The 12,173-nt window shown below is 37.0% G+C and overlaps 1 protein-coding gene across 1 annotated transcript; it reads right to left on the minus strand.

Annotated features, from left to right (window-relative positions):
- LOC113680349 (cilia- and flagella-associated protein 52) lies at window positions 1-11,964 on the minus strand. The gene is made up of 15 exons (XM_027197373.2): window positions 11,790-11,964; window positions 11,225-11,654; window positions 9,784-9,912; window positions 8,760-8,859; window positions 8,010-8,066; window positions 7,397-7,578; window positions 6,690-6,747; window positions 5,812-5,933; window positions 5,085-5,233; window positions 4,055-4,267; window positions 3,463-3,503; window positions 3,117-3,163; window positions 2,625-2,727; window positions 1,380-1,514; window positions 1-770 (listed from the first exon to the last, which is right to left on the minus strand). The coding sequence occupies exons 1-15, from the start codon at window positions 11,836-11,838 to the stop codon at window positions 624-626; spliced, it is 1,962 nt and encodes a 653-aa protein (XP_027053174.2). The 5' UTR covers window positions 11,839-11,964; the 3' UTR covers window positions 1-623.
- Window positions 11,965-12,173: the final 209 nt, after the last annotated feature.

A 12,173-nucleotide genomic window follows, 5' to 3' on the forward strand; every position in this document is an offset into this window, starting at 1 on the left:
TTTTTGAAAGTGTTTTAATAGGGCCTCTATATTTAATGGCGTGTAAACCATTCATTACCACAAATGGTGTCAAGCGATGAAAAGTGGGCAGATTTATCGATAACAACACACATTATTTTACATTAAGTTTTGCGTCTGCCCCAACATCTGCCTTAAACTAGTAAACAATTAAAAAGTTTCAGCACTATAAAACAAAGAAAATCAAATATATTTCAAGAATGATGATGTCCAACTCAAACCGCCGAAACTTTTAAAAAAATTGTAGCAAACCCTTTCTCCTTGCCTGACCCATCAAAAATTAATTATCCAAGTTACAAAGGTTAAATTCCATAATCTCACTGTACACAAGGCAATTTACATAATATAGTAACTTTCACCGGCATCATGATCTTGACCTGAACGTCATCACCCTACAATAGTCTAACTAAGTCAATCAAAACCGTGAACCGTGTTGATTAAATTACAAAACAGTTAAGTTTCCATGTAAATCTCTTCAAACACCTCAAAGTGATATTTCCAAGCAAATGTTGCATGTATCTGCCACTGGTATAAACTTAAACTTTGGCAATTTTTTGAGAAGAAACGTTCCGCAGTCATACAATTACAAATCAGTGTTAGTTGTCTTAATGAGGGTATTTCCATCTCAGAATGCTGCCGTCCGTTCCTATGGAGACAATCCACTTGTTGTTTGGACATATTTTCACCCTTGTGATCCCCCCTCCGTGGCCTTTGCCAACATGAGTCTCTTGGCCTTCATTGTACTTCCACACCTACAAATTAAGGTCAAAATAGGTCAAGGGTCATAAAGAAAGTCAGGTGAGTGAGCAAGCAGGAATGAAAAATAAGAAGCAATGAAAAGTGTATAGACGCAACTGTGACCTAAAGAAAATATATTTCAAGTCTAAATCTCGGTAATACGTTTGCACCGGAGTAGTGAATTACTGCATGAAGTTCTTCATAAATCTTAGTTTATACAAAGAAAAGTCATCTCTAAAGATTGCACACACTAGCTCGCAAAAGAATGTTTGAGTTATGGACGCTTAAAGTTTTTCACTCTACAACTTTTAAAATATTCACATTGTTTAACATTAAGAAGATACATACAAAGATTTGATTGGTCAATTTTTCACCTAAGCGTATCCTTCATAAACAAAGACAAACATGTAAGTGTTGTACACCCCCCGTGTACACCCACCGAGCTAACATCTATTTTGTAATTCGTGAATCAATTTTAATTATTTAAAGCATTGTAAAGTTGTTTCTTCATCTTATCTTCAGATTTTTGTACCATAGCCATTGCTTATTTTCTTAACCTTCCACCAATAGATTGTACTAGTACGCTAAGATGCCAAACAATGACAGGTTATGCGTGTACATACCACAACTTCTTTGTCGGCGCCACCAGTAACAAAGTGTGTCCCGTCGAAGGATATATCCATACCATCTATAGATCCCCGTTTGGACCCTTCTAGTTCTCGAATTTGCCCTCCGTCATATGTTTCCCAGTAAACAATCTGTTGGCAATACGAAATTAAACCCATTAACTCCCAAGATCTGATTGTTAGTTCTCCCCTCTTGCTGCTACACATTTCCTTTTAAATTGGTTAAGAGAATTTGGTGCTAGATCAAGATAACAACTTCAACCTGATAAGTTTGAGTATTCTCATTACCTGTTTGCTAAATAATATATGGATATACTAAGGAGAAGTTACATGATAATCACTTCTGGGAGTTAAATGGTTAAAGAGTCACGAGTTTGCTGTACATAACTGCCTTTTTGTACAAGGAAAGACACGGCATTTTCGAAAAGTCTCTTCACCCCCTTTATGTATGACTTCTTAACAAAGATTCACGGCCAGAAAGATTTCTATGATGTATCAGTAAGATTGTACAGTTTTTCTAACAACGTTTTACAGCAATAAATTGTTTTGATTTTTCTGTGCTTGTTATGATATCCAGTTTATACTTTAAAACTCTCATTGTGCTTGTCTTCTCGCAGTGTTTGTGTGAAACACGGTAATTGCTTTGGCAGGCAAAGTGACCGGCCACATCATTCAATGAAAGAAACTTGTGTGTACGGCACGGCGGCACTTTTCAGACAGAAAAAAACAAAAGCTGAACGAAAGCAGAGAAAAATTTGTCTCCAATGTAAACCTAGTGAATGGCCTCGCTTGAGGACGAGTTTTTGTCCTACAAAGCGTGGAACATAGAAGGCCCAAAGTCTGATGTCCAATCCCTCTCGGGACTCCCAGATATTTTCTTGTCCTACGCTCGCAATAAATACGAAACAATTTCCTTCAAAATGATCTGCTTTACAGTCAAGAGTTGTTTGACTGTACTCAAAACGATAGTTCAAGATCGGCTCAACTGTCAGTTTCCGCATATACAAAGTAAGTTGCCTGAATTTTTTTCAGTTCTTATTTTCAACTACTAGTTCAGTTGTGTTCATAGCTTATATTCGTTTCTTCAGCGCAGTGCACATATTTGAGTTTTATATATTTACAATCATTAAGTTGTGTAGGTTGGACGTAACCTACACTTAACTAAACCCTTCTTTTCTCAAAGTTCTGCCTTAAGCTTTCTAGTCTCTTCATTTAGCAGTGATGACTCATTCGGTCGCTTACCTTCCGGTCCGTACCAGCCGTGATGATCTGACTCTCTGGTGGATTGTAGCAGATTGCCTTGAACATGGTGTTAGCAAACACGATTGTGTACCTTACCATTTGCCTAGAATAATCCAAGATAAAAGTTAATAACATACCGTGGCGGTCATGGGTTTGGATCGTTTTTAAAGACCAAACAGGCGATGCAAGCACCAATCTCATTTTCGCAGCCCCTGTAATAAGGCGGCTGCGAAGGAGACCGTACAGGCACATACAAAAGCTGGTCGAATGTCTATTATCCTTGTGCTTTAACATATTCTTATGTCCAAGCCATTCTTACGACGAAATAAGACCTGTTTTGCTTGAGGTTGTTTTTGTTTTTGTTCGTCCTGGTAGCTAGTGAAAATTAGGCTTCATAGTTTTTTTTCATTCCACCGCACGTATACAGTTAAAAGAATCATGGTCAAATGTTAGGTTTCAGCAAAAAAGAGGTACAATAGATGATGTACTTACTCCAAATCCCAAACAATACACGTGCCGTCCTTGCTAGCTGAGACGCACTGGAAAAAAGAAGAAAAATTAAGGTTGATAAGGTAATAGAACAGATGGGGGAGTCGGTCTCTTTGGGGTCTACAAGAAAAGAGAGTATACCGTTAGATCTGCAAAATCTCCAGGGCGGTTTTACCGAGTCGAAATTCATCCATAGTCAACCAGAGTTCATTTGTATGCTCTGAACATATGCCTCGTTTTTTTCTCTTGTGGAAAAGTTATTAGCACAGACTGTAAACAGAACCTACTGTCGGGGAGTGATTAAATATGAGATTGTCTAGGTACGAGAGTTTACAGTACAAATATTTACCTCCAGATCGTTGCGCCGAACTTTGATGGAAGTAACAGCACCTTAGAAAAATACTATAAGTTAACTGCAGTAAAATTAAAATTGTTAAGCTGATATCTGCATAAGCTAAGGAACGGGCTATGTTTTGTGCGCTCAATAAAAATAAATACGACAGAACCGCGAACTCGTCCCAAGGCTCTTGTAGCTTTGCTGCTCGTTTTCTCGGCTCCACCGCACCGGACAGCGCTTCAAAGCTTTCAAAAACCTGCCAACTACGTTGGCTAACACTTGCATGGAATCTAATAAATTGTCTCCCATAATCTCCAGCTCAAGTTACGACACCTCTGTGTACTTAGCTAAAAAACGAAACGCGGGGAAAAAAAAGGAGAGGAGCCTAAAATTTCAGTCCGAACGCGTCTTGAAAAAAATTAAGAAACTACGCTTGTGCTAAAAGTACACACACTACAAGTGGAAAAAATGCGCAAAATAACGTCTTATTGTTTTCCTAGCTACATTCTCCACTTGTTAATCGAGAAAAATACCAAGAAAACATACAGTCATTTGAAAATTCATTTTAGGCCAGATAGCGACTATCACTGGTTTTCAATGCTACCTTTATGCTTTTCCTTCATGGCTCCTTTGAGTTTCCAAGTGCGGCCACCAACAGTCCAGACACGAACTTCACCTTCCCCTCCCCCACTAATGATATGTTTCTTATCATTAGTGGTGGCTACAGCCGTGACGCCAATCTGATGAGCGTTGTCTATTGCATAAAGCAAGCGGCCACTCTCTGGTGTGAATGTGCGGATTTTTCCGTCGTCCCAACCTGGATAATAACGGAAGTAGCGTTACACATTGGGAAGAATCATGTCAAAGTGGTATGACCTCAGTGACCGAATCCTCTCCCACCACTCTTTACCAAAGTGGAGAGGTAGCAGGTGTCCAACTGGGGTTAACCCTTTAACTCCCAGAAGTGATTAACCGATAATTTATCCCTGTAATATCCAGAGATTATCCAGGAGACATGCAAGCACTGAGAATTCTCAAACTTATCGGGTAGAAATTGTTTTTCTGATCCAACACAAATTCTTGATACTAATTCGTTAGGAAATGTGTAATAGCTGGAGGGGAGAATTAACAACCAGATCTTGGGAGTTAAAGGGTTTGACATGTCTAAATTATGTTGATCAACCCGTGAAACAGAAAAGCGGAATTCTTGGACGTCTATGACATGCAAACGGAGCCTGGCGTAATTCCCAAAAAATTCCCCTTTCCATCGAAACAAGAAAAAACGTCCTTTATTACCACTAATGTATACTATTCGGGAGAAAAAAAAATCAATCAAGAGAGTTTGTAATGACCTCTCTATGGATGCTTGTCGATTTGGTTAAGGTGCAAACCACAGATTGAGACCACAAAAGTTGTCGTGGAAGAAACCACAACATTTCCTATTCTCGTGAGGAGTTTCTTTTTCTTGTTGCGCACAAGGAAATAAAATTTGATGTGGTATTGATTTGGAGGTGGGTATTGATCACAAAGAAATTTAAATTACATACACTGAAACCAGATTCAGCACTAGATGTTCTATACCTGAGATGTTTCAGAACTTTCACTTCTAGTAATTAAAGAGTTTGAATCCTCACCGCTTATGATACTTGTTCCACAGCGCATCAGTTCGATAGCATTGCAAGTCATGTTAGGTACGGTGATGCGCACAATCTCTTGGTTTGTCTTTGTGGACCAAATTCGGATTTCACTTTTAGCACAGGTAAGAAACAAGTCTGAACTGTCACTGAAAATCAAATTCATACATCAATTCAATCTGTAATCTGTGTTAAAAATGCTATGAGACGAATTTGGAACTCTACAAAAATTAGCGGACTACCTTTTATGTACATCGTAGCTAAAAAATGTAAAGTTTCTTGTGAGATTATTTTCTCCATCGCTCAGCTTGAATTTTCACTCGACTTTTAATTTTATTTCTTATGAAGTAGGTAGTAGTCATGCTAAAGTGTTTCAGACACTTCAATAAAGTTCTAATCTTGACTTATCTTTTGAGCAAAAAGGTAAGACACAAAGTGCTGAGAAACACAAGCTTAATGGCAACCTTTATACTGATGATCAAAGAGTCCCTGGGAGAAAAACTGTTAGATGCAAATTCAGCTAAAAGCAAAGTTAACTAACTTCTCAGATTGGACATGTGTTCTACAGAACTTGTAGTTTAACATTGATAGCCATCACTAGGAATGGGAAACGTGGCACAAAGTTTGCAACTCTTTTTGTCATCAACAGTGCAAAAATAAATCATTATGCTAACCATACATAAGGATAGGGCTATATGTTACTTTCTCAAACATTAAATCTGCTTACTGAGGGAATATGATGTCAGTGACAGGGGAGTAGTGGCAAGTCTTTATCCTGTCAAACTCTTTTGCACCAAATGTACTGTAGCTGAACAGATAAATCTGGGAGTTTTTTGTGCCTACAAAGAACTGAAGAAGAAATGTGGTCTTTGAGTATTAAGCTGAAAAATACCTAAAGATCAAGTACAACTTAGAGGTTGTATTGTGCATAATGTCTTAAAAGGTGGACATGTAAGTATAAAATTTAAGTTTCAAGTATTATATAGATCAAAAGAGCATCACCAAAGCTAACAGAAATTTTAATATTGGAAAGATTAGTTTTAATTCTGTCCTACAATAACATATGGACACTGAAGTTCAACCAACTGTTTTTCACAAATTGTGTTTTATGCTACTGCTGAACCAACATTGTGGTAAAAAAGTAAAAATATATCAAAATTGATCAAATTCTCATCACAACTCAGAACACTTCAACAGCTAATACAATACAAATCTGTAAAACATGGGAAAGGTGCACATTTTTGTATTTAGACCAATCCCACTTTTTGCTGATGATCTGCCCTCATCCCTGTGTTATTTGTTTTTACTTATCTCCAGCCTTTCTCAGCTTTAACTAACTTGATTCAATCACCAGAAAGACTTGGGCTACCATGATATTTGGCAGGGAAAGATGTTTCCAAATTTCATCCGTGAAAACAATGCTATTAATGACCTCACTCTAACGAAACAATTTTGTTGGCAATCACAAAACTGATTGATTGTAATCACAAAAAAGTGCTTGTGAGTGCAATACAAAAAATCATGTTCTATCCTAAAGTTTGGCCATTTTCACAGTGCATAAGAGTTGACTTAAAATTTTTTCAATAATTCTGGGTTTGAACACACCTGATGTCCTTGGCCTCTCAATGCTATTGAGGTTATTCCACCATCCACAGTGACAGATCTAAATCAAACAACACGGTCCATTATAAGAAAGCAGGTAATAAAATGGTTTGAAAGATAGAACATAGGTAAACTTGGATGACTATGTATGCTAACTTTCCAGTGATTATACCAATTTGGTAAATTTGAGTGGTTTCCAGTGTGAACCCCACTACATTCACACCATGGCTGGTGGTAGAATATTGTGTCCATGACAACCTTAGAGCAAAGTTTTCCTAGTAAATGGGAACAAACTTATCTCTACTGTAAATGTTTTGAACCTGGGGTAACATGTGATTGTGTAGTGTGATCATCTGGGTGAGGGTAGTCCTGAAAAGCTTTTTTGTTTATAGTGGTGACTGATGTTTTGATAACCCGAGTGAAACTTATCATCTGGGTCTACTCTGGAATCTCAACTCTGGATGATCAGACTATATGGTCACACTGTTATACAAAGAATTTTTAGCCAAATCTAGCCACCAACTGTTTCTTTGCAGGAGTAACTAATGAAGTAGGTTAGCTGCTTATTCACTCAAAAAACTGTCATAAATTCAAAGAAGGGTTCCACGTAATAGTATTCTTTTACAAACTGACTGACTGATGACTAATGGACAGGATGATGGATTAAATAATTTGATGGAAAAAAGTTATTATTATAAGAATGCGCTTACTGAGTTTTCTTGATTATTCTTTTATCATCTTTTTCAACAACTTTGAGGATGGCAACTGTCCCATCTCCTGATCCAACCAGAATTTCACCTTTCCGTGGAATGCGAATAGCAAGCACTCCAAGACTGAGACGTTCACTGGCCAATGGCCCATAGGTAGTCATAAGTTTAGTTGTCATATTGATCTGCAATATTTGACAGCACATGCAAATAAGGAAATGGATTAGAACCTCACTGCTAAGCATAAATTATCCAAATTAAAAAGTTTTTAAATTTCATCTGAGGATTTGGAGACATTTGTATGAAAAAATGAAGTTTAAGGGGGAAGGGTACATAAAACCCTTTTGGTTGAAATTTGAGACTCTGCTGGTTGAAAAACAGTTTTAGGGGTTTAAAGACTCCTATGGTTGATACATCACTCCTTGTGTCTATGTGATTAGTGAAGTTGTTCACAAAAAGTAAATGTTCAGAAAAAAGGGTTTTGCTAACTTGAAGATGGCTTTGTTTCATCATTAGTTCAAATGGTAGAAATATACACCCTGCTCTTTTATGCAGTTAAATCCCTATTTTGCCAGGTTAAACTTTCATCAGCTTCAATATGCAAATTTTTGTCTACCTCTAAAACGTCTCCTGTGGTAGTTCCACAATAGAAGTGGCTGTCATTTTCAGTCATCTGTAAAAATCAAAATTATGTCACTGATTACATTCATAGTTACAAACATTTGGCAACACTTAAAATGTATCTTTTGGTTATTATAAAAAGACCACACATAAAAAAAAATAAAGAAAACAATTTCCATGCAAAGCATTCTGGAGACAGTACCTTTGGGAGAAAAGCAAACAAACAAATGAACAATTTTTTCTCTAAGCTACAGCTGCAATGTCTTGCTAAAGGAAACGATACACTGCTAATCTGTGACAATGTCATGTTGAGTGTAGGTGAAACATCACTGAGTGACAGTAATATATCCTGTTAATGAAAACATCACAATGCTGCTGAAGCAACATATCCCTGTGTGGAAATAACATATTTCTCAGTGCAAACCATTATTAACTTGAAGCTCAACTCAGCAAAGAACTCTCTTAATTGTCATTGAAAAGTCATCTGATTCCGAGAAATTTGCAACTTACTTCAAAGTGAATTATGATTCAAGAAGAGTACAAATTCTAGTTCCACTTTTCATTCTCACATTCAAGGCATAAAATGTGCATGCACTCATTTCACTAATTAATGTTTAAGAGTATTCTAATAAAAAATTAGCATTAAATAATCATCATATTGTGGAGTTAAAATTAATGAATTTAGGCCAGACTGCTCCAAACACAACATGCTTTTATCTACAGGAAAACAGTTAGCATCACTCACCTGAATACATTTAACTATTCGTTTTAACTGTCCCATACCAACTTCAGTTGGACGGATCTTACGGTTTTCAACATCCAGTTCCCAAACTCTCAAGGTATTACTGGAAATGTAATAAGAAAAAGTCTTGTGAAATAAACAAAGGCTTACATCCTTGTATTTACAGTCCAACTTGCATTAATTAAGCAGTCACCCAAGGGGAATGACACAGTGACCGCTTAATAAAGGTTCCACAGAATAGGGTTTTTAAAAAAAAAAAAACGAAATGCAAAAAATGCCATTTTATGCCATAATTGACCAATCAATGTACAAAAACTCACTCAAAAATACATCTACAGCATTGATTTTGAGAGATAAACATGGATGTAAGATACTTAAAAGCTTGTTCTTGATTTATTTGAGTGGTTCCATGTCAGGTGACCATTCAATAAAAGTGGGAGATAATAGAAAGAGACTGTTGGGACTTGTCAGTTAAGGGTGACCATGACTGCTTACTAGAGGTGACCGCCTAATAGAAGTGAAAACTTCAATGTTTTAGGGAAAATAAATTTGGGACTACCACAACTGACCCCTTAATACAGGATGACCACTCAATAGGGGGCCGCTTAATACAGGTTCAACTGTATTTTGTCAATTTACTGTTATACAAATTATTTACTTTCAGATCCAGTTCAATCACTTTCACCTTTTGGCCCATTGGGGTGTCTACAATCTAGAGTGTCTACAATCTAATTTCTTCTAGTGATATCTTCCCCAAAATCACACATTAAGGTCATGAGAATAAAAGATATGATCACCAACTTAAAGAAGCCCTTGAATCATAATCAAATTCTCCTTGTCAGCACTTTAGGAAATGTATGGCAAATAGTATCGAGTATATATATATATTGATGTTAGGATGGTTAATAGCTTTTGGCCATAGTTAACACTATTGTCTTCTTTCAAATTCTCAGCCCTGCAGTGTTCCAACATATAACCATCAAATCATAAAAACTTTAAAGATTTCAGGAGCATCAGCAGTACTTACTCTCCACCAGTGACAAATATCTCATCACTAAAGTTAGCATAAGCTACTGCAAATGTAGTCCCTGCACTTGGAGCACCTGCCACACTTCCACAAATAGCTGAACCACTCTTGACATCCCACACAACAATTCTGTGAGCAAAAGAAGAAAAAAATTTGGAAAAGAAATATGTTTTAATGGTCAAGGCTTTATTCTGATTAGAGCATTATTTTAGCACTGTTCCAACATGACATATCACATAGAGAATGTGAAAAATAGTATAAACAGTGTTTATCGTAACCTTTTGACCCTTGGAGTGACTACCATCTGATTTCTCCCAACAGTATCTCCTCTAAATTACTGGTGAGATCACGAGATTATTATAAGGAAATGATCACCAACTAAAGAGGCTCCTGACTTTGGGACAAATTTTCTTTGTCAGTACCTTAGGAAATGTACGACAAACTGTATGGAGAATATGTATACTAATGTCTCAGATACATCATGGGAGATTATTTAAATAATTTGAATCTAAAAATCACTCAATTTAATGTATAAAAATAGATTAAATAAAGTATCTTGTATTGAATTTCTCTGGTTCTGACAAGCGTTTGGAAGGAAATCACAAAAAGCTTCTCCTCAGTCAATTTGAGAGCTGTCTTTTTTGTCACCTCAGTTATTTTGTTTAATGGCTGTTGTTGGTATTAATGATATAATGTTTTGGTACAAAGATTTTTCTGATCCAAACAGTATGTAATACACTTGTTTATCCTGACTTTCAACTCCTCTTCTTTGGTAGCTCAAGCTCTTCATTACTAATTTTATCAGGGGTCAAAGGCCTTTAAAAGAAAGCAGTAAACCTTTGCTAAACTGAGATCCTTCTAACTGTCTCAGATGTAGCTTGTACTCTCCTTCCTGTATAGTTTAGCTCATTTTAGTCTGAAAACCTTGCATTTCTTTCAGGGGTTTAAGTCTAGGAGCCTCAGTCAAAAGGTACCCAGAGTAGCTAACTATTATCATAATTACTGAAAAATATCTGTAAATACTCATCATTTCTTGAAAATAAAGGGATGAAGAGGGCATTAAATTTACAAAAATATGTGCAAAAGAGAGTATTACTACTCCAATACAGAAAAATTCCCATCGTTGAGTGTACTTGCAATTAGGCGATGAAAGCTATGACAAAGATAAGGGGTTATGTGCTACAATTGTTTGGTCTCAGTCTCACATTTTCAAACGAGAGTCTCCCAAATTTTATAAATGGCCTTTCCTCACACTTAGAGTGTCGTTATCACTAGGAAAAAAGTAGATGCTGTAACTGAATTTCAACCTTGGTTCAATCAAATTTTCCCTCGCGCTTTAGGTATAAGGATGTAATTAGTAATCAGTTCGAAACAAACTAGAGAAAACATTAAACCAAAGATAAAATTCAATCACACAGAGAATCTACTTTTATAGACTTACGATCCATCGTCTTGGCCACCAAGGGACACCAGATATTTGTCATTTGGAGAAAAAGCCAGCGCTTCTACTTTGACTTTATGCAGTGGATCCAGGGTATGTTTAATGGATCTCTTCTCAAAATCCCAAAGAATAACATCGGCCTGAAATCCCATGTGAGTCTTTTCACCCGATGCAAGGTATTTTCCACTTTTGGAGACTGCCAGACAAGAAACCGCCAGGCATCTTTCTTTGTGTCCTGACAACAGCTTCTGACGCATCTTTGGATCTTCTGGGGTAGTCCTACTTTTGGTTCCCCCTTTGGTTCCTGATCCTCTCCCACCAGAAGCTGGTTTTTTGTCCTCTTTAATTTCCTCGACGACGATTGTGTTGCCAAGAGGATAGATAAGATGTTCTCTGTCACTGTTAACCAGCAAACCTCCTGGAACCTCACCTACAAAAACATGCGAATGAAATTTAAATGAAATTTTAGCAGCGTCTAAATGACAGTTCAGACCGAAAGATCGCTGAAAATTACAAAGCGCTATCACAGTTGTGGTGAAGCTAAACATTATACAGTTTCGCGTACCTGCAAAACCAATGATTGCATGAAGGTCGAGAGGTTCTATATCACCCATGTCGACTTGTTATTAGGTGCACAAATACAACAAAAACAGTACAGAAACCGTACAACCGACACACTTTTATGTTCTCTTGATTTTAGTTTTAGTCTGGCGCGCGTTGCTACTGGAAACAGCGCATACAAAGTAATAACTGCCGCTGTGCAACGAATACCGATACCGTTATCGTTCCCAGTTTGAACGCGGCTGTGACAAAGATATCGAAGTAGTGTACCTTACTTTTTCTTCTTCCTTTTGATGTTTACATTGGAGATATCTTCTTAAATTTACATAAGCTTAGCACCTCTGGATGTTTGACCACACAAACTGATTAAAAATCCTGTTTAACGGAC

Source organism: Pocillopora damicornis, chromosome 10, assembly GCF_964200805.1.
Source record: "Pocillopora damicornis chromosome 10, jaPocDami1.2, whole genome shotgun sequence".
Classification (NCBI taxonomy): Eukaryota; Metazoa; Cnidaria; class Anthozoa; order Scleractinia; family Pocilloporidae; genus Pocillopora; species Pocillopora damicornis.